The 27,529-nt window shown below is 35.0% G+C and overlaps 1 protein-coding gene across 2 annotated transcripts in view; it reads right to left on the bottom strand.

Moving 5' to 3' along the window:
* DACH1 (dachshund family transcription factor 1) overlaps positions 1-27,529 on the bottom strand; it is a 477,975-nt gene that overhangs the window by 28,806 nt on the left and 421,640 nt on the right. The window contains exons 9-11 of one of the 2 annotated variants that reach the window (XM_055426443.2): positions 16,757-16,904; positions 13,711-13,854; positions 13,145-13,213 (exon numbers count right to left, since the gene is read on the bottom strand). In XM_055426443.2, the coding sequence (XP_055282418.2) occupies positions 13,145-13,213; positions 13,711-13,854; positions 16,757-16,904 (361 nt within the window). Of the gene's footprint in view, positions 1-12,347; positions 13,214-13,710; positions 13,855-16,756; positions 16,905-27,529 lie in introns of those variants that run through there. The other variant, XM_088842679.1, reaches the window with a different exon arrangement.

Below are 27,529 nucleotides of genomic sequence, written 5' to 3'. Positions count from 1 at the left end.
TTATTCATAAATTCTGTAGTTTAGTGAACAGACTTTAAAATGAAGGTTCTTTTCTATAATTTAAAATTTTTAGACCACTTTTAAAACTCTTAAAGTATAAATAACTTTTCTTATAAAATAAAAGAAAACATTTGTGCTCTAACTTAAAGAAGCTACTCTGAATATTTGTTGAACATTCTCTTAATTGACCAAGCTACTTTTAATATCAAAGTGTGAATACAAAAAGAGAAAACAGATTCTGTGAATATGAACCACAAACCTATATTACTAAATGGTAACTGTCTCCAGCTTTGGTAGACATTATACACATTTTCTAGGAGCACAATCTCCAGTGAACAAGTTGCTTATACATAAAGGCCATCAAATTTTTCCCTTGATAATAAAGGTGAAAAAATCTCAAAGTAAAAACTTTTTAAAAATAAATATTCCTTAATTCTGAAGGTGATAATATACTGTCTAAAAGCTAAAATGTCTTGATCATGATGAAAAACCAACTTATTATTCTGTCTAGTCGTAATCATAAAAAGTATCATTGATAAATATACACATACAATTAATGACAGGCTATTTTCCTACCTATCTCTGACGCTTCTGTACTGCTGCAGCCCGTCACTGTTATCATAGTACTTTGAAAAGTTGGAATTGGACATACATTCTCATTGCTGTTTGTTGAGCTCTTCAATGTTTTCTAAAATCATATCTTAAAATTATTTTTTCTTTCTTGCAAACATAAACTCATTTCATTCATCCTGAAATTCTAGAGTCCCTAAATCTCTTTTGCATATTTACATTGTCCACACAGATGTATGTTGCACCTTCCAAATTAAGTTCCTCTGTGATTTTCATTGACACACGATTTAACCACTCTTCCATATCACTAATTATGATGCTAAATCAACATGGATCTATCATTGATCTTTAGGGCCCCCTGCTAATATCTATCCCAATTTCCATTTATCACTATTCTTTGATAATGGTCTTCAGACAGTATTCAAGCCAAGCCAAAAATGTGTTCATGAACAAGACAATTTAACACAAGTTTTTAATTTTACTTACACTAACAAAATATTGTTATACTTTCCATTAATAACTGCTCTGTTTCAATCCATAAAAGCAACTTAGTTGTAGGATGTCCATTTCCTGCCTCTAAACATCCAATTCCAATTCATTCTTCCTGATATTCCCTATATTCCCTGAAATCTCATAGTAACTACCACCTACTACATTACTCTTCTTAGGAACTATAATGTCAAATATACTATAAGTTATGCCCAGTGATTTGGCTTTACTTTGCCTATTATTGGGGCAATTGAATAGAAATAAAATTATATCACAAAACCTCATTTTATGTCACAATTCAACAGAAGCATATAACAGAAACATATAAGACTGACACTTACGCTTTTTTTTTTTCTGTAGGAACAAGGAGTTTAGAAAATTAGCTCTGTGGAAATAACACATTGATAGTAACTTTATGTAAATATAAGTCTAATGAATACTATTTTTGGACAACTTCATACTTAATTTCTCACTGTGTCTGCTTTCATATATAATTAATTTAAACTACATAAGACATTTCCAACAAAATCTATGTGACCCTTAGCATTTGGAGTTTAAACATATCTACCTATATTCAAAACCAAGATTTACTTTTTAATGTGTCTAAAGAATAAGAATGTTTATACTGAAATCATAAATTTCAGTATCAAAAATATTCTTAAATTTTATAAAATATTAAAACTCATGAGTATTTCTGAGACTTTCTATTTAATAATAATAACTCCTATTGCCTAGATAAATGAGTAATTAACAATGACCTATGGTAACTGTGGAACATTAACTTGTTTATTGATTACTGCTTTCAATCAATATCATCTTTTGTTCAACTTAATCAATATTGTTTAAATTGGTTAGCTGCACTGAAACACTACCAAACACCAGAAACCAGTGCCAAGGGACTAGAAGTAAATTTATTATTGTTTTGTTCATAGTAATAATTCTAATATTTATTTTTTAAGATGAAGAATAGTTTGAGGCAATCTCTATTATGATTACACATTTCTAAGTGAATAAACAATAGTCAATATGCATTGCAGGTAGCCCAGAATTCAGTTTTAATCAACTTTTTCCTTTTACTTCATGAAAGTCTCCCTCTTTTAAGCTATATATACAGACATTTTATATATAAAAAAATCAGGTTCAAGTAACAAAAAATATTTCTCATAAATTTTGGCAAACACTTTACTATGGGACTAAATCAGCACTGTGCTATAAATAAAGACTGCTTTTCTCAAATAAAAAGAAAAGCAAATTATATATTAGAGTAATAATAGCTTCAGTGTTTGTTTACCAGTTGCTAGGCACTATAAATATGTTAACTCATAACAATAAAATTTAATATTAACAGCTAAAACTTAACCGTGTACATACTATTGCCCACTATATGCTAAGTGCTTTATTTGGGTTATTTTATTTAATATGCACAGTAATCCTCTGAGGTTAAGCAATTGCTCCAGAGAAAAAATGTAGTGGAGCACAGACTTGAATCTAGACCTGACTTGAATCTAGACCTGACTCCCAACATTTCTTAATTGGTAGATCCTGTCTATCTGTCTAGAGAACTTCCAAACCCACATTAGACTTATGGGTCTTTTTTAATATTAGAAATATACATAAGACAATTATGTGAAATCAAATTGAAACAATACATTTGTCAGGGGAGGGTGTAATTTCCTCGGTTCTGCCTCATCACAAAAAAAATATGAAGTGATGAACGTTAAAGCCCTTCGACAGACCGTGTCTCAGCTCCCAGGAAGGCCGTATTACAGCTCACAGACAGATAAGTGTTACAGCTCTGTGTTACAGGTCAGTTTTATTTAGAAAATAAAGGAAAATACATCGTTGAGGCATGAGGGCATGCTGACCCAAAAGATGCAAAGAGAAGAGAGAGAAAGTGAGAGAGTGAGAAAGAGAGACCTCCTGCCCTTTGGCTTCTCTTTTTACATGTTTTTTTCATCCCCCCCAGGCCTACCCTATGTAAATTGGGCTAGCCAGGAGTGCTGTTTCTTCTACCTGAGGTCCTCAAGCCGGTCCTTGGACCTTGTTTTGTTCTATTTTTGCGGGCTTTTCCCTTCCTTGTCTTTGAGCCACCACCATTCTGGACCTCTTTTTCCTATTCTAACTACCTAACACATTCACATAGATTTTAATATGGTAAGTTAAATAGGGTTCAACGTAGAGCACTTACAGTGTAGAATCTTGGGGTACCATTTAGCAATCTTTGTTCAAACACATGGTATAGAAGAAATGAAGAGATTCTTTAAATGTCATATACTAAACTGAATATGGAATTGTGTCTGATTTTGCATTTGTCCTAAGTACACTGCATGCTAAATTGTAGGGATGTAGATACATATTATAGGTAAATATGATTAATTTCTTCATTTCTTTTATTGTCATTTTAAGTGCTTCATTTAGAATGAGATTTTTCTCAGCATGTCTGGAAGTGTCTATAAACATGGTATAGGCATAAATGACTTATAAAATAGCAAAAAACTGGAAAACAACATTTTTCCCAGTTGCACACCATTCCCTAGTTTCTATCAGTACAATGTTTTGAAGTGTTTAAGCCATTAACAGGCAATGAGCTAACTATCCACAATGAGCAAATGGGCTTTAAGTGGTTATCCTATAAAAGAGACATGTAAATCTACACAGCAAAGCATGGAGAGAAAACAAAGACTCTGGGGTCAGAAATTTAAATTTAAATGTCAGCAACCCCACTAAATCCTAGTGCAAAAGTGAGAATGTTAATTAGCCATTCTGTATACATTTAAATTAGAATATACAGGAAGTGTCAATAAATATGAATTTCTAATCCACCTCACTATTTTATTTTATTTATTTTTTTAAAAAATTTTTATTGGAGGCTAATTATTTTACAATATTATATTGGTTGGTTTTGCCATACATTGACATGAATCCGCCTTGGGTGCACATGAGTTTCCCCTCCGGAACCCCTCTCCCACCTCCCTCCTCCCCTTATCCTCCCTCTGGGTCATCCCCACACACCAGCCCCGAGTATCCTGTAACACGCATCGACCCTGAACTGGCGATTCGTTTCACATATGATAATATACATGTTTCAATGCCATTCTCCCAAACCACCCCACCCTCACCCTCTTCCACGGAGTCCCAAAGACTGTTTTATACATCTGCGTCTCTTTTGCTGTCTCGTATACTATTTTAATAAGCAAAAACTCCACTTACTATGTAATATCACTAAGTCCAAATAAAAGAAAGTGTATTACTAGGGCATTCAATGTATGCTGGAACATTTGACTCAACAGAGAAAGATACATATTTCACTAATAACCTTGCCCTACGTCATTAAGGTTTAGGATCTATAAGTTACTAAACAGATAATAACAACTATAACTTATGTTAAAAGAACAACATTTTAACAATCCTAATCAGGAAGCAACAGTTAGAACTGGACATGGAACAACAGACTGGTTCCAAATAGGAAAAAGAATACGTCAAGGCAGTATATTGTCACCCTGCTTCTTTAACTTATATGCAGAGTACATCATGAGGAACGCTGGGCTGGAAGAAGCACAAACTGGAATCAAGATTGCTGGGAGAAACATCAGTGACCTCAGATATGCAGATGACACAAACCTTATGGCAGAAAGTGAAGAAGAACTAAAAAGCCTCTTGATGAAAGTGAAAGAGGAGAGTGAAAAAGTTGGCTTAAAGCTCAACATTCAGAAAATGAAGATCATGGCATCTGGTCCCATCACTTCATGGGAAATAGATGGGGAAACAGTGGAAACGGTATCAGACTTTATTTTTTTTGGCTCCAAAATCACTGCAGGTGCTGATTGCAGCCTTGAAATTAAAAGATGCTTACTCCTTGGAAGGAAATTTATGACCAACCTAGATAGCATATTAAAAAGCAGAGACATTACTTTGCCAACCAAGGTCCATCTAGTCAAGGCTATGGTTTTTCCAGTGGTCATGTATGGATGTAAGTTGGACTGTGAAGTTAGCTGATCACCGAAGAATTGATGCTTTTGAACTGTGGTGTTGGAGAAGACTCTTGAGAGTCCCTTGGACTGCAGGGAGATCCAACCAGTCCATTGTAAAAGAGATCAGTCCTGGGTGTTCATTGGAAGGACTGATGCTAAAGCTGAAACTCCATTACTTTGGCCACCTCATGGGAAAAGTTGACTCACTGTAAAAGATTCTGATGCTGGGAGGGATTGCGGGCAGGAGGAGAAGGGGACGACAGAGAATGAGATGGCTGGATGGCATCACTGACTCGATGGACATGAGTTTGAGTGAACTCTGGAAGTTGGTGATGGACAGGGAGGCCTGGCATACTGTGATTCATGGGGTCACAAAGAGTCAGACACGACTGAGCAACTGAACTGAATTGAATCTAAAAACAATTGGAAGAAAACAAGGGATGATAAAAGCAATTGGACTGTGTTATTTTCCCAACTTCGATTAACTCATGGTGTGGGTGCATATGTGCTCAGTCACTACAGTTGTGTCTGACTATTTTATAGCCCACCAGGCTCCTCTGTCCATGGCATTCTCCAGGCACGAATACTGGAGTGGGTTGCCATGCCCAACTCCAAGGGATCTTCCCTACCTAGGGATCTAATCCACATCTCCAGTCTCCTGCATTGGCAGGCAGGTTCTTTACCAACAGTGCCACCTGGGAAGCCTAACTCACGGTATAATCTTTATCAAATAACGTACCCTTACTAAACCTCCGTTTCCTCTCTTGCAAAATGAAGAGATTTAATTTATTTGTAAAGCCCCTTTCCACTGCTAAGGCAGTAACATCATATAAGTGTGCTTGGCATTTCATCTGTCCGTTCTGTTCAGTCGCTCAGTCGTGTTCAACTCTTTGCGACCCCGTGGACTGTAGCCTACCAGGCTTCTCCGTCCATGGGATTCTCCAGGCAAGAATACTGGAGTGGGTTACCATTTCCTTCTCCAGGGGATTTTCCCGACCCAGGGATCGAACCTGGGTCTCCCACATTGGAGGCAGACGCTTTAACCTCTGAGCCACCAGGGAAGCCAGTGCTCAATAAACATTTGTTGAATAAATGAATAATTTTTAAATTCAACATGTATCTTCAAATATCTAGGAAGCAGAAAAGAAGATATTAAATTGGAACAAAAACATTGCTAATGTGAAGGCAAGTCTTTTATGTCCTTTTATTGGAAGAACATTTGGTTTTCTATGATCTGAGATCAGTCAAAAATAGAATAAAAAGCCAAGCAGTTTTGATTATGGACATTGGATGTAAATAAAAGAGATGTACTTTCAAGTGGAGTTAAGATTTTGCAAGCATAACTTGCAGATATACTAAGATGTTAGAGGAACTGTGGTCCACATTTCCTTTAATTTCAACAATTACTTTTGGGTTTAAGAGGATGGATCTTTACTTAGAATGAAAAAGAAAGCTACTACTTTGAAAGTGAACTTTTTAGACTTTTTGAAAATTTATAAAAGACATAGATAAAAAGAGTACTATTTCACGATTCTCCCATGTTATACTTCATGTTTATATATTGAATATCTAAACAATATAAGGAGATTAAACCATTTGAAGTTATAAGATTCAAATCAGAAAAGAAGCATGAGGTTAATGCTTAAAAACCAAAAAAGAGTTAAGAAATGTGATTATGGTACATGAAGTTAAATATAAATTTTAAATGGCTGTAAGTGAATGTTGGGTTTCCCTGGTGGCTCAGACCTTAAAGAATCACCTGCAATGCAGGAAACTCACATTTGATCCCTACATCAGGAAGTTCCCCTGGGGAAGGGATTGACAACCCACTTCAGCATTCTTGCCTGGAGAATTTCATGGACAGAATATCCTGGCAGGCTACAGTAGGTAAATGTTCACAGAATCCAAATCTTTAATCAAATGTGTAAGAAGAAAGTAACAGAAATGCAGCCAGGGAGGGCAAGCACATTCTGTTAATTCAGCTATCAAAAATGAAAATTCCCCCAGAATTTGTAATTCTGACTTTATTAGGAGGAACCATATTACCCTTTGCTTCCTCCAATCTCTCCCACCAATGTCAGAAAAATGTCAGAACAATAGGACTACTTGACATTCACCCACAAGATCAAAGGTCCTAACTCACCAGTACATTCCTTCAGGGATTAGGGAGCATCACAATGTGTCAAACATTTGGGCACCATGAATGTGGCACAAACATGTGACACACTGATATATAAGTGTCAAGCGTACCTACAGTCACCAGGAGCACAGTGGTGAACAAAGCAGGCATGGTTCACACTCTGCCTGGCTACCACCCAGAGAAAGGAAGAAGAAAATATTTTAAAAGTGACTACTAATGCACAGCTGTGATTGTGGAGAAGATATGGTAAAAAAAAAAACTGTGAAGAGGGGCAGGGAGAAGCTGCAGAGGTAGATATGGAGTCTGAAAAGCCTTTTTGGATGCTGTGACTTCTAAGATGAGACTTAAAGGATGAGTAAGTAAAAGCAGGAAAGAGAGAGAAATGCCACTGGAAGGTGGAGAAAGATATAAGGCTTTCTAGATTAAAAAAAAAATCAATGACAGAAGAATAGAGAGTGAAGGGCAAATGTCATGCTTGTATGTAAAAGACAAGGGAGGGAGTCATCAAGCTTCATTTTCCTAGTTGTGTATTAAGGAGGATATTGGATTGGCCAGTAGAGAGAACCATAGGGAAGGAAAGTAGAAGAAAACAGGTCGGCAGGAGGAAGAAGGTGAAAGATCCTTTAGATTTTGTGCACTGGACTTTGAGGTCCCTGTGAGACACCCAAATTCCAACTGGATATTTTTTGGAACTCTTAAGAGATGTCTGGATTGTCTGGAGAGACTTTTTTTTTTTTTAATTTTAAACTGTTAAAAGATAAAGCTTAAATCATATAAGTGGAAGCTACTGAAAAATGAGAGACTAGGATTCAGTAGAAGGAACCCATAATATTATACATTTGGCTGCATATATTGTGAAGATGTGCATTCGTATGTGTGAGGGACTCAGGATTTGGAGGATATTTATTAACCAGTCCAAATAACAGTTAAATAAGTATTTATACTGACTCTGTCTACTGTATTTCCCAGGTAGCTCAGTCGGTAAACAATCTGCCTGCAGTGCAAGAGACCCGGGTTCATTCCCTGGGTTGGGAAGATCCCCTGGAGAAGGAAATGGCAAACCACTTCAGTATTGTTGCCTAGAAAATCCCATGGACAGAGGAGCCTAACAGGCTACAGTACATGGAATCGCAAGAGTAGGACACGACTTAGTGACTAAACCACCATATATATACAGGACTTCCCTGATAACTCAGTCGGTAAAGAATCTGCCTGCAGTGTGGAAGACCTGGGCTTGATCCCTGCATTGGGAAGACCCCCCGGAGAAGGGAACAGCTAACCACTCCAGTATTCTGGCCTGGAGAATTCCACGGACTGTATAGTCCACGGGGTTGCAAAGAGTCGGACATGAGTGAGTGACTTTCACTTTCATATATATATATATATATATAAAATATCTTACAAAAACCTTTAAAGTTAAGATATAATTTTTAAACATCATCACAAATCATGACATATAAAACAGTAAGACTCAGGCATGAAAGAGTTAATCACCATAAAATCCAGTTCCTGAAACAAGTTGCTTTTAAATTAAATATACATACATATATATATATATATTTTAGAAAAGGCAGAGGAACCAGAGATCAAATTGTCAACATCGGATGGATCATCAAAAAAGCAAGAGAGTTCCAGAAAAACATCTATTTCTGCTTTATGCCAAAGCCTTTGCCTGTGTTGATCACAATAAACTATGAAAATTTCTGAAAGAGATGGGAATACCAGACCACCTGGCAGGTCAGGAAGCAACAGTTAGAACTGGACATGGAATAACAGACTGGTTCCAAATAGGAAAAGGAGTACGTCAAGGCTGTATATTGTCACCCTGCTTCTTTAACGTACATGCAGAGTGCATCATGAGGAACGCTGGGCTGGAAGAAGCACAAGCTGGAATCAAGATTGCTGGGAGAAATATCAATAACCTCAGATATGTAGATGACACCACCCTTTTGGCAGAAAGTGAAGAGGAACTAAAAAACCTCTTGATGAAAGTGAAAGAGGAGAGTGAAAAAGTTGGCTTAAAGCTCAACATTCAGAAAACTAAGATCATGGCATCCGGTCCCATCACTTCATGGCAAATAGATGGGGAAACAGTGCAAACAAGGGCTGACTTTCTTTTTCTAGGCTAAAAAATCACTGTGGATGCTGATTGCAGCCACGGAATTAAGACACTTACTTCTTGGAAGGAAAGTTATGAGCAACCTAGACAGCATATTGCGGAGAAGGCAATGGCAAGCCACTCTAGTACTCTTGCCTAGAAAATCGCATGGACAGAGCAGCCTGGTGGGCTGCAGTCCATGGGGTCGCTACGAGTTGGACACGACTGAGCGACTTCACTTTCACTTTTCACTTTCACACATTGAAGAAGGAAATGGCAACCCACTCCAGTGTTCTTGCCTGGAGAATCCCAGGGACTGCGGAGACTGGTCGGCTGCCGTCTATGGGGTCACACGGAGTCAGACACGACTGAAGCGACTTAGCAGACAGCATATTGACAAGCAGAGACATTACTTTGTCAACAAAGGTCCATCTAGTCAAGGCTATGGTTTTTCCAGTGGTCATGTACGGATGTGAGAGTTGGACTATGAAGAAAACTGAGCACCAAAGAATTGATGCTTTTGAACTGTGGTGTTGGAGAAGACTCTTGAGAGTCCCTTGGACTGCAAGGAGATCCAACCAATCCATCCTAAAGGAGATCAGTCCTGGGTGTTCATTGGTAGGACTGATGTTGAATACTTTGGCCACCTGATGTGAAGAGCTGAGTCATTTGAAAAGACCCTGGTGCTGGGAAAGATTGAGGGCAGGAGGAGAAGGGGACAACAGAGGATGAGATGGTTGGATGGCATCACTGACTCAATGGACATGGGTTAGGGTGAACTCTGGGAATTGGTGATGGACAGGGAGGACCAGTGTGCTGCTGTTCGGAGACAGGGATGACAGAGAATGAGATGGCTCGATGGCATCACCGACTCGATGGACGTGAGTTTGAGTGAACTCCGGGAGTTGGTGATGGACAGGGAGGCCTGGCGTGCTGTGATTCATGGGGTCGCAGAGTCAGACATGACTGAGTGACTGAACTGAGTAGTATTTAAGTACCTGACTGTTAGGTGACTAACTCATGGACCAAATCTGGCTCATTTATTAACAAAATATTAAAAATGAGTATCGGGTCTTCAGGTCTTCGCTTGGAAAAGGAAATGGCAACCCACTCCAGTGTTCTTCCCTGGAGAATCCCAGCAACGGAGGAGCCTGGTGGGCTGCCATCTATGGGGTCGCACAGAGTCGGACACGACTGAAGTGACTTAGCAGCAGCAGCAGCAAAAATGAGTAAGTACATGCCAAGTATAAACAAATGTGAGTTTCCTTTTTCATTCCTAATTAAGTTGAGCTTATTTTAGAATACAGAATAATTTCAATTATGGTTGGATTGGGAGCAAGAAAGATTACAAAGACTCATAACTCCTGGGAAGGGAGCAGGGCTGTATTCATGTCATTCATGAGTTGTGAAGCAACAAGTGCTTATAGCTGCCAAAATGTCTGATATAGACCATTTCACAAATTAGCAGTGAGTTCTGATTCACGGGGTCGCAAAGAGTTGGACACGACTGAGCGACTTAACTGAACTGAACTGAACTGGTTCTTTTTCCTTTGCCTTTCCCATTCTTGAACTTAGACTCCTCATTTTACTAAACACAGTCCTTGTTCTTTGATATTTTCTCTGCATCATTAATTTTGCTATTTTGTTAGCTTCTAAATTTATGAATTTAGTTTCCAAGGTTAAAAAAAAAATGCTTCAAAGGACTAAGTGAACTCATTTAGTTGGGTTAGACTAGCAAAAGATGATCTCTTTGCTTTGGTATTTTAAAAGTCTTGGGTAGTGTCAAGTGAGATAACAGATAGCAATTAACATATGGAAACAGATTCATCTACTTGTGCTTTTAGATTTCATTTGAGAAGAATTCACATTATCTAATTAAAATCATTAATATTAAGGTATCTTACAGAAAACCTTTCATTGATGAGTATGATTATCAGAAAAATCATTAAATTCAAGTGTAAGTGCACAAAAATTAGAATATTATTTATATTAGACTTGAGAAACTCATCTTTTTAACTTATAAGATGAATGAAAGAATTGAAAAAATGTTTCACATTACAATTAAGAAAAAGAAATAAATAACCCCATAAAAAACAATATTTGCTTTAAGTAACTATGTATAATTGTCATTCAAATGTTTTTCCTTTCCTGAGTTATAGAGTTGTTTGAGTGGGTTTTCTGTGTTATATAAAATATTCTGGATGGCAAAAAGAATGCAATTTATGACTAAAAATTTTCTTCAGAGTATAAGTAAATTATAATAGAAATTGAAAGTAGTCAAAACTTTGACTTATATAGCAAGACCTTATCCCATATTGAAATATATATCTGAATATGTGTTTTCCAAATTCAGATAAAATAATTATAGCCTTAGTGATGATCCAAATATTGCTAATAGCAAACTCATGAAATATATATTATGTCAACTATCCAAAATGTTTAATTGTTGCCTAATGCCTTCTTAAATTTCCCATGTATATGAAAGAATTCAGTGTCCATAATTTTTCTTGCCTGAATTCAAATCACTTTGAGATTCTGTGGATATCAGATAATTTATATATCACATCTACCAGGAGGTGTATGTGCTTTTTTATGTCCAGCACTTTGGACATTAACTAAGTTAGTGCCTGAGGAGTCCCCAAATACACAGACCATAGTTCTGATAGTTCACAATGGACTTACTGTCCCTGAAAAAGAGGACTGGCTTTGTTATTAGTAATTTGTTAACATATGCAAGCAACTCTTTACAAAGCAACATAGATCTTTCTAGTTTAATAATATGATAGTCAAACATATATGTAATTTTGCTGAAACCGATAATGCTCTAAAAAATGAAATCTTTTCTACAAGATGTCTAATAACATATGGTTCAAGCCTTAGAATTTAAAAAATAATTATCATGGTAAAATCAATAAATACACAAAAAACATTCTCCAGGAATTTCTCTGGTTTCTGATTTTTATTTATTGCATATATGATACTTTACACAATTATATTTCCTTTATGGTAAACTAAGAATGATACTTTTGGAACTGACTTGAGTAACACGATTAATGTCAAACAATATCCCCAAAATGAATGAACTTAAAATGCAAAATAAAAGCAATTGGGAGGATTATAGCAGTTAATCATTTTAGGCTTCCCTTTGAAGAATCATTTTCATTTAATGCTCCTTTTACTGTTTAGTACTCACGTTGTTAGATTGAGTTTATTGTCTAGAATAGATGTGAAGCTATAAATGCTACCTTCAGATTTTGTTCTCTCCTAATAGTGTGGTCTTGGCAATATACATATTTTGCTTTTCTGAGTGATTAATAAAACTCCCTTTAGTATTTTCTATATGATTTTGCTCAGCAGATTTTTATTATTAAAATGTATATAATGGCACACAGTCCACTTGGAAAGTCCACATAGGATCAAACAATCTTATTTATTGTTAGCTTTCACCTGGTTTATTTTACATGTACCTTGCATAAGTTGTCACTAAAACAAAAAGCAGATAATTTCAAACTTTAAGAACTCCCTAGTTGACTCATGATTTTATTGATATAGAATTTATAAAACTTTCATCTATTAGATTGGGCCTCAGACATACAATAAAACACATTTACTGTGTTCAAGATTAAATCATACATTGTTTAAAATTAATTATTCCTTTTTAATTGCATTGTATAAACAGAAATGACCTGTTAATTTAAAGAAAATCTATCAGCACAAAATGAATTCACTCATATAAACAAGCAAGATGAACTTGACCTTGTTTGAACTTGTTTTGATGTGGCCCAGATGGTAGGCTACATGCTTGAATAGCAGGCTAAAGCAGAGGAAAAACTCATAGAGCAAGATCTAGATTTATAGCCTTTTGCAAATTCCCACCTTGTATTGTCCTTTCGGCATCTGTTCTGCCGCCACTGCGGTCAGCTTCTATCTCTGGGGTCAGAGAGTCTAAAAACACAGAAAGGTAAGAGTGACACACATTTCATTTGATTCCCATTGTCCTTTTTTTAGAAAAAGCAACCTGTTACTTTGGTGCTGAATTAAAATTACATAAATCTTTGTCATCTTTTAAAGGTTGAACAAAGACTATAACCATGAGAATTATCAGAAGATTTGAATGGATAAATAATGCAAAATTGTTCAGAAAATGAGATGGGGGGGTTGAGAACTTCTCATATTAATATTTTATTATGTTTCAGTACAGACAGAATTGGTTAAATAGAAAAGCAATGTCATCTCAGATACTGAAGTAACAAAACTGTGGAAGCACCCATGAAATAAAACATATCCTGCAACACATATGATTTTTCTTTCAAAATATGCTTTCAAAAAGGGCTTAATGAATCACCAGCCATAGAAATACAAACCCACAAACACATTTAAATTGCCTTTTGAGTATTCACAATGAAAGTTAGTTAGCCATGCATAAAGACACATCCTCTTACCATTTAAGACCCTGAGACTATCTGTTGAAGCTGCCTGTTTTAGTGTTTGTTCGGCTTGCTCACGCCGTTTTGTCTCAAATTCAAGTGCTTCCTGCAGTTTTCTCTTTGCCTTCTTCTCCTTCTTTAGCCTCTTTTGAACTATGGCTAGAAAAAAGTATATATACATTACTTTTTTTCAGAATTTTTGCAATGTTCACATTTCCAGAAATGGTCTCTATTTTTAAAATAATATTATTTTTACCCCCTGCTGGACTGCACCTGTCTGTGCAGAGGAAGTTTAAAAAAAACAAAAACACAACAATAACCCACTTTTACCTAAAATAAATCTCAGTAAAATGCCCAAAGAGGCCAATTTTTGTTTAGCCTTGAACTATTACCAGAATGCCTTTAATTATCATATGTGGAGACAGTTTTAATGGGAAAATAATTTTAATAAATATTTATACTCACTAATAGTCTGATTGAATAAATTTTGTAGTTTAGTCTCTGCCCTTGAGTCAGACAAATGCAAGTAATCTAAATAGTATAAACCTTTAAGATTAGTCTCTCTTTATGAAACATCAATTTTGAATAGCAAACGGAGCATTTCCCCTATCTTTACAAAAAGGTTATACCAGCAAAATTTTTAGTAGTTCTTTCTTGAAATTTTAAACAATGTAATAAATACTACTGGGTATGTGGAGCTAAATATTATTATTGTTAATATATATATAAACAGACTTTGATGAAACTATTGTAATTTGCTTAGAGATATTAATAATTTCATAGCAGATGTATATGCACTATAATATATTTCAGGAAAGTTATACTTTTAGACTGTAGGAATTTGATGTGTATAAAACTTCATTGCTACTTAAAAAGTAGCCTACGATACAAAAAGTTAATTATGATGAGTTTTTTTCCTACTGACCAATTTAAGTATTTGTACATAATATGTAATCAATAAACAATAACAAATCTTCACAAATGTATGCTAACTGTACTTTCATACATATAATAATTGATCATTGTTTTAACTTTCACAATATATATAAATAACCAATCACCATATGGAAAGCATAAAAGTGTTTTCTTTGAAGTATTTTTTTTCCTGGATGGTTGATAAACATTGTATATATGAATGTAACAGAATCAGTATGAGAAAATCCTTCTGGCAGAATTAGTCATAAGAAGTAACCATTTCAAATTTATTGTATAATTACTTATTACAGATTAACAAGCAACATTTTTTACCTAGCATAGTATTCAGTCAAGACATCAAAAAAGGTAACAATGGTTCATGTAAGAGTGTTACTTTGAATTTCCAGTTTCCACAAATCCTATTTTTATAATCAATAGTATTAAAATGGCAGACCATTATCTTATAGTTTATTGTTGCTGGTAACATACATTTACAGAAACTTGTTTTTACATTGAGTCAAATCTTATAAAAAAAATAAAACTGGTTTCAAATAAATGCTAATTGCCTTTATTTAATACTGTGAAAAACTTAATAAAGTCACTTGCCCACTCTTTTCCTTTCTAAAGATGATTGCTTATTTGTCTCTTTGAAAAGAAACAGTAACTGCTCAATTATTTATTTGGATTGTTTATTCCCATGGCACTAAAAGCTCAATACCCAGTGCCTTTCCATTGACTGTTCTTTGTTTCCTCCTACATGATTGAAGCAAATGGGGTCGCCATGTTTCTCTCTTCAGGATAACACATGGCTTCCATAGACACATTCTTATAGATCATTATTGATAGTCATTACCTTTAACTTGTTGTCCATAATTAATTAAATGGTAGGTTCATGATGTTGTCTGTGAAACACTTTGCCCTATACCTTTAGTGGTTAAAGGAATAAAACAACGTAAATCTTCCAAAAGTTGTAAACCAACACAATTTAGAAAATCTCTCAAGTAACCAAAAGGTTACCTTAAGAATTCAAGGTTTTGTTTTTAAGTCTTATTCGAAAAAAACTTCTCCAAAATTGCGACAGGGCTATCTCATGGAAGATGGTTCCAAAGAACGAACCCTTTGACCATATTCATTACTCAGAACATATCCCACCATCAACATTTATCTTGTTTTGCTTACTCTAGTAGCTATGTGAAGTCACATTATTAGAACACTGCTCCACACCCGGAGTGCCAGCTGCCCAAATCAGCCTCATCCTGGGAACTGACTGACTATTGCTTCATAGTAACTAATAAAAAACCTATTCTGCAAGTTTTGAAAGAAAGAATTATTTTTAAATGACCACGTCACATATATCAGAAGAAAGTATGGAGTATTTATAGTGGATACTTACTAAATGAGAGAAAAGGAGCTTCCCCTTTTAAATATTGAGGAGAACTTTAGCGTTGAAGCAGAGGGGAAGTTGATTGTAAAGAAAATACTCTTGGATCTCATACATAAAATAAGCACACAAATATGCATGACCTTCAAAATTATCTAAACATGCACTATAAAGTGTGTAAAAAGAAGCAGTTCATAGACTGATAATAACATTATTCTTACCCAATAAAAATTCACATCAGTTTCTACTCTGATGTGTATTTGACCTTGTTGGATGAAAATGAGGCATTCAGAAAGAAAATTATACAAACACTCAACTTTGGTCATTTGTTCAGATATTCATCAGTCTTCCATTTCAGTTGATAAATATCTCACTAAATCTGCTTCGCTTGAATAATCAGTATTTTTCTATTTTAGTTTTATGACTTTAACTCAAGCTTTTCAAAGGGCAATTATGAATGAATATAGAATTCTTCTTCATGGCTGTCATCTTATCAGAACTCCTTATCTTAAAACTATGAATTGGTTAAATCTATAAGCAATAAAAATTATGTGATTAATGATATAGTGGATATATTTCAGTTTCTTGAGGTACGAAGAGAAGAGAAACCATGTACTTTGAAGGTTAAGCTCAGGATTCAAATCCTGCACTAAACTATAGCTACAAGTAAAAACAAAAAGTTACAGTTTCATAGTAAATCACAAAATATTGCTATGCTGAATATTTGATGCTAAGTATTAAACTTATTTGGAAGTTTAAAAATACCTCTGTTCTTTTGTTCCATTGCCAACTGCTTCTCAAGTGTCTCCCTTAGTTCTCTTTCCCTTAAAAAATCCATCTTCAGTTCTGTTTTTTCAAGTTGAACCTGTTTTTCTTGAGCTCTGGCATTATCTATGGCAACTTTCAAGAGCCCCTGTACAAAGAAGGTATTCAGAATTATAATATTTTGGGATGAAGCACATGTCACTCATTACTTGAACATATTTTAAAAGAGAACAGTCCACTTATCAAATACCTTCTTCATTCCTGGTGTGCAGTCACTCTGTACTTGCTAAGACAAATAGTAAAAGTAAAGCAAAATTTTTCTAAGTTTAATTAAACTATTTTAGGAACACAAATATTTTTGGCATGCAGGTTCAATTGCTTCTAATTAGAATATCTAGGTTTAATACTACATGAGGGCAACACATAAGTGTATCTTAAAATTAAATATTGTGAAGAAAATTAGACTGATTTGTTCCATGTGTAATTATCTGACATAGTTTATGTAACCCCATGCGATGTTAGCAATACTCACCTATCTCTCAGGGCTCATTCTCTATCACTCCCTACTGAGATTATATACAACATGAGTGGCCATTTATTTCTTAAGGCAGAAATTTTTTCTGCACCAGGCACTTGGCTCTCTTGTTTCCCTCCTGAATGCTTTTCCTCCCATGTTTTGCATGGCTCACTCCTACATTCATTTCACCTTTGTTCAGTCATTACTGGGGAAAACCCTTCTCTTCACACCTTATCTGGACTAGCCCTCCAAACTCAACTTTTTATTCCCTCCTTAAAATTCTTCATATCATTTATTATGTAATATTGTCATCTATTTATTTGTTTAGTGCCATATTTTGCATCTTCTTCACTGAAATGTAAGTTCTCTGAGGCAGAGACATTTTCTCTTATTGGGTACTATGGCTACTAAAACTCAGAGAGTGCCTACTGTAGAGTAGATTTCAAAAATTTATTGAATAGAAATTATAATATGGTATATGTTTCTTGAGATACATAATCTGCATCAGGGATCCAAAACGTCATGACATAGTAATGCATTATTTTTTTAAAAATCCATCAAAATGGCTTTAAACAGAGGATACATTTTAGGGGAATATTTAACAGTATATATTATAATAGTATATGGCAAAAGCAAATTATATCTATTTATATAACTGATTATAAAATAATATATAATTTTACTATATGCTATATTAATATATGAGTAGTAGTCTGAAATTTTAAAAAATGAGATTATGAGAATATGTAAAACATATGCAAAGCATTCTGCATGTGTTCTCTGCTAAGTTGCATTAGAAAATTATTACTAAAATTATTAGTAAAACTTGGAGCTAAGATTTCAATCCTTCTCAACTCAGCAATTCAAAATGCCCTTTTGGGAAAGATGCTTTGCTTTGGTTTGTGAGCATTAGCAGCTGAATTTTTCAATTGAAATTAGAAATTGAATGGTAGTTAATGCCAGTTGTAGATATATTTGAGACCTCTTTATCCCTTTGGAGGATACGACATAAGAAGTTTGATTCATACATTTCAATTTCAGTTTGACTCACTAATGCAATAGGAATGTGCCTTTAGTTCAGCCCACCAATTGTCACAAGTTTTTTTAAGCCTCTTTTCAAGCATATATAAGCTATTAATATTTAATATTTGGTATAACTGACCCTGAATTTTCTGGATTAATTTTTGTGATAGGAAACAAGCTGGATGGCAGTTCACTTCTCTTTTGTTTTTAAAAATAAAACATAGCTGCTAAGGAAACTGCCGTCTTAATTCGGCAACATTCCTGTATATGCTTCTTCTTCATCAGGAAGAAACAATTAGTAACAAATGAAAGAGATCATTACATCAAGTGCCCTTTTAGATCACCCCAATTAAAACTTTAGTTTAGCTGTATTTTAATTCTAAGATACCAAATTCTAATTTTCTGCTCTGATTGCTCTTGTTGACTTATCTTTGAAAGATTTACTCTCTGTGCAATGTCTAGAGATTATTTAGCAAGATGCCAATGTTGGCACCACTTAATGTGTTGATTGGTTGTATTATCAGTAGCTGTTTAAAATAAATTACTATTAAACTATTATTGTCCTTGGCTGACAAAACACAATATTTTGGTGTTCTTTAAATATGAAACAATCATTATGAATAAACATGTTGAATAGTGTTAAGCTGCAGTTCTAATTTGTGTAATTTTATATTAATATTTGTTGTAAAGTATAAAGTTGCTAAGAACATTTATGTTTATTGTTTCCTTCTGTTACGTTGCTGTTAATGTCGCTAATGGTAGTACATTACTTATTCCTGCTGATTATGTCTGAAAAATATTAGCTTTTAGGATCCAATACCCTCTAGGGACTACTTATAAGCTGTATAAAATTAAGTTTCATTTTTAGACTTTAAATCAGTGCACATCAGTAGGAGTCCAGTGTGAACAAAAACCTTCACTAGAGCCAAACTGATACATATGCAAAAAATACGTTATTGTCTGTGACAGGTCTGCTGCAAAAAATACAGAAAACCAATTAAATTTCAATGCAGCAGGGGACTGGGAAAAACAAAAGCAAGTAGTGTTCACAACATCTACAAATCACTGGGACACCATTTTAACCATCAGTGATAATAGTACTATCAGATTTGTGTAACTTCTGTAAATTTTCCAGGTAGATCATATGCAAAAGGTCACATGAAATGCTAGGTCTCATGTGGTCATGCGATATCAAGTAAAATTCTACGATGGCAATGTGATTTAATGTAAAAGAAACGAGACTTAAAACCTAAAATTTGTTCCCAAGAGGAGGTCAGTTCTCATGATGTTGAAGCTGGATAGTAATGATTTAAAAAAAAAATGCATTTTAAACTTGGTCTATGACACAGCAGTTTTTAAAGATAGTGGTTATTTGACCTCAGATTTCTTTTCTATATGCAGACATAATGCTTGTCATAATACAGAAATATTTTTGCTTTCTAAAGTATTATGCCATGTAAACAAATTTCTATCATTTTTCAGGGAATGAGTTTATAAACTATATATGTATATATATATATATATATATAAAGGGCACATTAATCTAGCAATATGTCAACTATTTCTCTTGCCTAGTAAGTATAAATATCTGCCTGTATAGGAGACTTTAAGTAATATTGATATGACAGAACCATTTCTTAATTTACTAGTTAGATCCTAGAGGAAGAAAAGCTTACTTGAAACATATTTGTATTTTGTACAAATTTTAGAATTAGATGACATGTACAGATCCATGAGTATCACTGAAACTCAGGTGACAAAATTTGTGTTCAGTAATTTGCTATTTCTAATGAGAGTAAATAAGGAAATGGCAATCCAGTATTCTTGCCTGGGATATCCCATGGAAAGAGGAGCCTGGCAGGCTATAGTCCATAGAATTACATGGACTCTAGTATTCTTGCTTAGAAGATCCCATGGAAAGAGGGGACTGGCCGACTGTCATCCATGAGGTAGCAAAAGAGTCGGACACTATTGAGCAACTAAACAACAACAACAAACCCAGTTGGAGGAGATTTTTAACCATTATCTATTCTAGCTTAAACCTTTCAAAGATGAGGAAACCAAGGTCCAGAAGAAGGAGGTGACTGGTCTAAGGTCCCAAATGAGTAAGTTGATTAAGCCTAGGTCAGAGCTACGCTGAGGTTTTTTATTTTTATTTTTTTCTTTGTTTGGTGTTTCATTCCAAAAAAGAAAGAATAGTGTGCCTTGAAGTTAGGAACTTTAAAAAATATGACAGAACAGTATCAACTAAAGCATTTTTGCCACTCTTGTGACAAAAGATACTATACTTGGTTTACTGTCATGGTTACTGTACTTCAAAGTTGATTAACGATGAATTCTCCATCATAAGCACTTCTAGGTATACTATACTGGATATTGGTATCTAGAGATGCTACAGGGAGTGGAACTTTTAAATGATAAGAACAACAGAGGTGATTCATAATATTCATATATGTTATTCATAATAAACTCCTTGCAACTACACATGGGTTTCTGTTAATAAGTTGACTTTTGGCAAGTCCCTAAAGGATGGGTGAGATTCAAGAACTTTTGAATTGGTCAGTGTATGGAGGTACAGGGTGGCTGACGTGTGAGGGAATGGAAGCTCTATGCCTCTTTCCAAATATATTGCCCTATAGATGGTATATTAAAAAGTAGAGACATTACTTTGCCAACAAAGGTCCGTCTAGTCAAGGCTATGGTTTTTCCAGTGGTCATGTATGGATGTGAGAGTTGGACTGTGAAGAAAGCTGATCACCAAAGAATTGATGCTTTTGAACTGTGGTGCTGGAGAAGACTCTTGAGAGTCCCTTGGACTGCAAGGAGATCCAACCAGTCCATTCTGAAGGATATCAATCCTGGGTGTTCATTGAAGGACTGATGCTAAAGCTGAAACTCCAATACTTTGGCCACCTCATGTGACGAGTTGACTCACTGGAAAAGAGTCTGATGCTGGGAGGGATTGGGGGCACGAGGAGAAGGGGACAACAGAGAATGAGATGGCTGGATGGCATCACCGACTCAATGGACATGAGTTTGAGTGAACTCTGGGAGTTGGTGATGGACAGGGAGGCCTGGCGTGCTGTGATTCATGGGGTCGCAAAGAGTTGGACACGACTGAGCGAATGAACTGAACTGATACATTTCTTCCATCTGTTTCTGAATTGTATTGGACAATTCACCCACTCCTTCTGGACCTTGGTTTATAATCTTTTATAATAAACCGGGTACATAAGTAAGTACCTAAGTTCAATGAGCTGCTTTAACAAATTAATTGGCAGGCATGGTGGGAACCTCCAGTCTGTAGCTGGTTGGTCACAAACACAGGTTACAACCTGGACTTAACTGGTAATTAAAGTGGGGGCAGGAAGCAGGTTTCTGAGGCTGAACTCTTAACCTATGAGATCTGATGCTATCTCTAAGCAGATCATGCCTGAACTGGGATAAAATGTAGGGCCCGCAGCTTCAGTTGCAGAATTGCTTGTAATGGGAAAAATTCAGACATTGGTGAATTAGAAGTGTCAGAATTTAAGTTGTGTTAGAGCAGAGGAGACTCAGAGGAGTATATTTCCTGCACAAGGACATGTTAAGATTATTCAGCAAATACTGCTGTTTAGTTTTCTAAGTCACGCTCTACTTTTTTGGGGACCCAAAGGACTATAATCCACCAGGCTCCTCTGTCCATGGGATTTTCTAGCAATCATACTGGAGTGGGTTGCCATTTCCTTCTCCATGGTATCTTCCTGACCCAGGGATGGAACCTGCATCTCCTGTATTGGTAAGGGAATTCTTTACCACTGAGTCACCAGGGAAGTCCTCAGTAAAATTAATTTTACTATTAATATTTGTATTGTTGTTGTATATGATATAAATTAGTAAATATGATATAGAGTCCAGATTTTTAAGAGATTAATGCCACTCTCTTCATTACAGTAAACTGAGTTTAAAATATTGGCTATGTTTTACTGTTTTTTTCATGATCTCTCTTCACAAAATTGGTAATGGGACACACAGGGAAAGATATAACATATTATGATTAAAGATAAAAAGATATAATATAAAAACAAATGTATCTGATGCTAGTCTACCCATATTTTGAAGTCAATGTCTTATTTTATTGTTTATCTTTTTGAAAAGTTTCTTTCTAATTCTTTTAACAGTCAGAGAAGATTAGTAACTATATAGCTAATTACTAATACATATTTTTATAATTAAAATATGTATTAATAATGCAAATAAAAATGATTCATTTCTTTGAAATTTATAAAATATATTACTGGTAATGACATTGAAATGTAAAGACTGGAATATGTATAATCAGAATATTTTGGTCAAATTATTTTTCATTGTCTTCCATTAAATATAGAAGTAAAGAATGCTTCTTAAGTACCACAATCAGAATATGTTTATTTGTCAGACCATAGTGAACCAATCTGAGCCTGCCATTCATTGTGGTTTTAACATCCCTTTTAGATTTTCCTTGTTTGTTTAATACTTCCACATAGACAAACCAGAGTGAACCAAAAATCTATCCTACTCCCCTTATGGCATATATCCTTAGTGCTAATATCACCCCTCACTAAATTTTATATTCTCTACCTTATTTTTCTTTTATTTTTATTTACTTAACTATCCTTTAAAATAATTTTTGTAAATAGGGTAATAAACAGTATAACATATTTACTCCTAGTCTTATGTGCGAATATATCCCAGTTATGATTTACAGTTTGAAAGCTCAGATTGAGAATAATGGGTAAAATCCCTTCAGTTTGTTCAAATGATAATCAATGACCAAAGGTGTCACATCCAGTAAATTGATACTAAAATTCTACTTTCCTCACCTAAAATCTCATAGGGAGTTGTCCATGAACACGTTGGATTAAGGACGGCATAAAGACTATCCACATAGAAAAATAAAATTCCATATACTTTTTTTAAATTCTAAAAAGCAAAATCTAGAGTGAATTTAAATCTGTCACTAAAGTAAAATTGCTGTTCTTTACTGAAGATATCGTTATCCTTTATGACTTCTAATTTATAAAAATATTCAAACTTGAAGGAAAAACAGTATATAGTTCTAGGAATTAGCAAAAATCTGGTACCTAGAGGCTTCCCTGGTGGCTCAGAGGTTAAAGCGTCTGCCTCCAAAGCGGGAGACCCGGGTTCGATCCCTGGGTCGGGAAGATCCCCTGGAGAAGGAAACGGTAACCCACTCCAGTATTCTTGCCTGGAGAATCCCATGGAGGGAGAAGCCTGGTAGGCTACAGTCCATGGGGTCGCAAAGAGTCGGACACGACTGAGCGACGGAACGGAACGGAAAGATATACAGTATACACATATATTTCTATACTACATATATTTTTCTTACTATATTAAATATATTTTTGTACTATATATAGCATATATATTTAAAAATACTAACATATAGTATTTTTCTACAGGCCTTCTTTTAAAGCACAAAGAAATACCATTTAAGAAAATTCAGTTTTAATAATGTGTCACGGAAGGGACATCTACAGTAGCTACTAAAAATTCCTAATTATGGATGTGAGAGTTGGACTATGAAGAAGGCTGATCGCCGAAGAATCGATGCTTTTGAACTGTGGTGTTGGAGAAGACTCTTGAGAGTCCCTTATACTGCAAGGAGATCGAACCAGTCCATTCTAAGGGAGATCAATCCTGGATGTTCATTGGAGGGACTGATGCTAAAGCTGAAACTCCAATACTTTGGCCACCTCATGCGACGAGTTGACTCACTGGAAAAGACTCTGATGCTGGGAAAGGTTGGGGGCGGGAGGAGAAGGGGACGACGGAGAATGAGATGGCTGGATGGCATCACCGACTCTGTGGACACGAGTTTGAGTGAACTCCGGGAGTTGGTGATGGACAGGGAGGCCTGGCTTGCTGTGATTCATGGGGTCGCGGAGAGTCGGACACGACTGAGCGACTGAAATGAACTGAACTGAACTGAACTGAATAGTAAAATTATCAAATTATACAGTATCATGAAACCAAAGGATTGAATATTAGAACAATAACTCCTTAAATATTATTTTGAGTAGTTTTGGTCATTAATTCTAAGAAAAATAGAGTTTATATGCATTAAATTTAAATATAACACAATATTTTAAAATAGAAAACATATACAATAAACCTTTAATTTTAAACATGATATTATTGTATGTTATAAAAATGAAAACACTTTCAACTCAATTATTTTTCATTGTCATTGTGATAAAGTATCTTCAAAGGAAATATAGAGCTTTAAATTTACCACACCAAAAGAGTGTTGCCATTTGAAACAGAAAGCAGAGAACCCCATTATACATCATTGAACTTACAAAGGAAATTGAGGTAGACAGAATGTAATTACCCAAATTAGAATTTGGACAGCAAACACATTTATACTGTATGCCCCATGAGTCAGAGTCATGACTGTTTAAATATTCTATACCATTCCTAGGATATTACTATAACTCAATATATGTAACAATAATAAAAGAGCTAGCAACTATGCTGCTGCTACTGCTGCTAAGTCACTTCAGTTGTGTCCAACTCTGTGTGACCCTATAGACGGAAACCCACCAGACTCCCCCGTCCCTGGGATTCTCCAGGCAAGAACACTGGAGTGGGTTGCCATTTCCTTCTCCATAGCAACTATGTCCTTTTGCAAAATAATGTGAAACTATAACTGAACATAAATCTAGCATGTATGTCTGGCTTGTGTGTGTGTATGTGAACATGTATATAAGTATGTATTTATGTCTGTATTGTCATTTGTTTTACTGTGTATGGCACTTAGTAAGATTTTCAATGTTTATTTTACCTTACATACATATATGTTCATGCACATATACTTGCATACAGGTATCAAATTCATACATATACATATATAATATCTCATCTGTACACATCTATATGTGAAACTGAAGTGAATGTGCATAATTTATTTTAAATGAAATATTATTTTCTTTTTTTATGTGGACAATTTCACGTCCTAAATTTGTTACAATATTGCTTTGGCTGTTTATGTTCTGTTTTTTGGCTATGAGTCATGAGGGATCTTAGCTCCCTGACCAGGAATCAAACCTTCACCTCCTTCATTGGAAGGCAAAGAATTAACCACTGGACCTAGAGGGAAGTCCCTAAATGAAGCATTTTTATTGTGAGTGTTTTAACTTTGTCAGACCCAGAATCCTATGATTTAGGACTAGAAGAAATAATTTACTTTGACTTGACGCCTATCATCAACTCTTCCTAATATATCCTCTTAAAACTGTTTGGAACGCTAGACAATATATTATTTCCAGAGATACATTCAATAAAAAATAATTTATCTAAAATTTGTACAATTCAAAACTGAAATTTTCCCTTTTCTTTTTTTCTTTCTTTAAAAAAATAATTATAATTTGAGGTGATGTACATAACATTTCTGGGCTTCTCAAATTGTGCCAGTGGTAAAGAGCCTGCCCACCAATGCAGGAGACATAAGAGATGTGAGTTAAATCTCTGGGTTCAGAAGATCTTGCGGAAGGCATGGCAACCCACTCCAGTATACTTGCCAGGAGAATCCCATGGACAGAGGAGCCTGGAGTGCTATAGTCCATCGGGTTACATAGAGTCCGACCCAACTGAACGGACTTAGCATGCAAGCATGCATGCAGATAACACTTCTAGTCTGTGTATTACTGTCTGTGGGTGGGTGGATAAACATTCTCAAACACAGAATTTGACTTAGTGATGTGGTTTTCACACAGGATGCAAGGGTCCCTGTGTAAATCTACTCTTCAGATGAGCAAACTGGTCTACACTAGGGAATGTTTACACAGATATGTTTTCTTTGCTGAAATTGAAATTAAAGTATTATTTTCCCCACTAAAGAGGCTTTAGTTAGTGAAGATACAGACACCTAGATGGAGAATTTTAAGTAAATGTTTAGCTTTTTATTTGCTTCATATAGAATTTGATATATATAAATATATATATGTACAAACACACACAACATACAAAAGAAACTTAATTGTTCCCTTACTTCTCAAAGTGTAAGTTCAGAAATGTTGAGGGATATTTTTGAAAACATTTAACAAAAGAGAAATGCATTAAGAACTTTAACTCAGAAAACAATAATGTGGGCTGAATTTAGAAAAAAAAGTTATATGTTTATTTTAAAATATAATCAATTATTTGGCTATGATTACATTTAGGTTAGATTGATGATTTATTTCAATTACTGAGATATAAAACCTTAAAGTTGAATACAGTTCTGGAGATTCTAATTACATTAGTATTAAAAATGCCATATTAACAGATGAGAAGATATGTTACATTAAAGGCCTTCTGTTATGTCCTTAGAGAGGTAAATAAAATTAATTACATTTCTACTGGGAGAAAGTTTAATATGGTATGAAATGTGTACAGAAAAATAGCACTAAGGATTGAGTGCTAGAACAATGATTAAAAAAAAAATATCACCAGAATATCTGCAAGCATATTATTACCAGCTATTTTAAGTGTGGAGAAGTAGATGGCAAAAAGCTCCATCTGGGGTCCACATGATCACTTCATGTGTGGGCAAAAAATTATGCTTTCTTTTATCCCAACACTTATTATTTTGGCTCCATGTTCTATGTTATTGTTAACTGTATTTTTTTATTCATAATGTACTGTTCATAAAATATACATCCTGAAGACTACATAGAAAATCTGCGGAAAGTTTTGTATGACTTTTTGAAGTCTATTCTTTGAAGAAATCCTATTAACTGAAATAAACTAATTTATGAAAGAAGGGATTTTTTTGGATTCTTTTTCATTTAGACATATTTAAATGACTAAACATATCATTTCCTCACTGAAAGGCCAGCAGTTTAAAAACAGCTTAATATTTATTAGAACTGGTGTACTGTCTTTTAATATATCAGACAAACTTAAACAGCTATATTTCTACTATTAATTAGTAATAAAGAGAACATTTAGGCAGAATGGTTTTTAAAAGGCCCAGGTCATTTCCTCTAAGTTTTTATTAAGATGTAGTATACATACTTGGGTATTTCTAACCAATTGAATTTGTGTATTAAGTTTAAAATCGGAGAAGGCAATGGCACCCCACTCCAGTACTCTTGCCTGGAAAATCCCATGGAAAGAGAAGCCTGGTGGGCTGCAGTCCATGGGGTCGCTAAGAGTCGGACATGACTGAACGATTTCACTTTCACTTTTCACTTTCTTGCATTGGAGAA

The sequence above is a fragment of the Moschus berezovskii genome, chromosome 13, assembly GCF_049115385.1.
Source record: "Moschus berezovskii isolate FMDL1 chromosome 13, NW_MosBer_1.0, whole genome shotgun sequence".
In the NCBI taxonomy this organism is placed as follows: Eukaryota; Metazoa; Chordata; class Mammalia; order Artiodactyla; family Moschidae; genus Moschus; species Moschus berezovskii.
The sequence above is the reverse complement of the archived record's forward strand: the minus strand, read 5'-3'. Positions and strand labels throughout refer to the sequence as shown.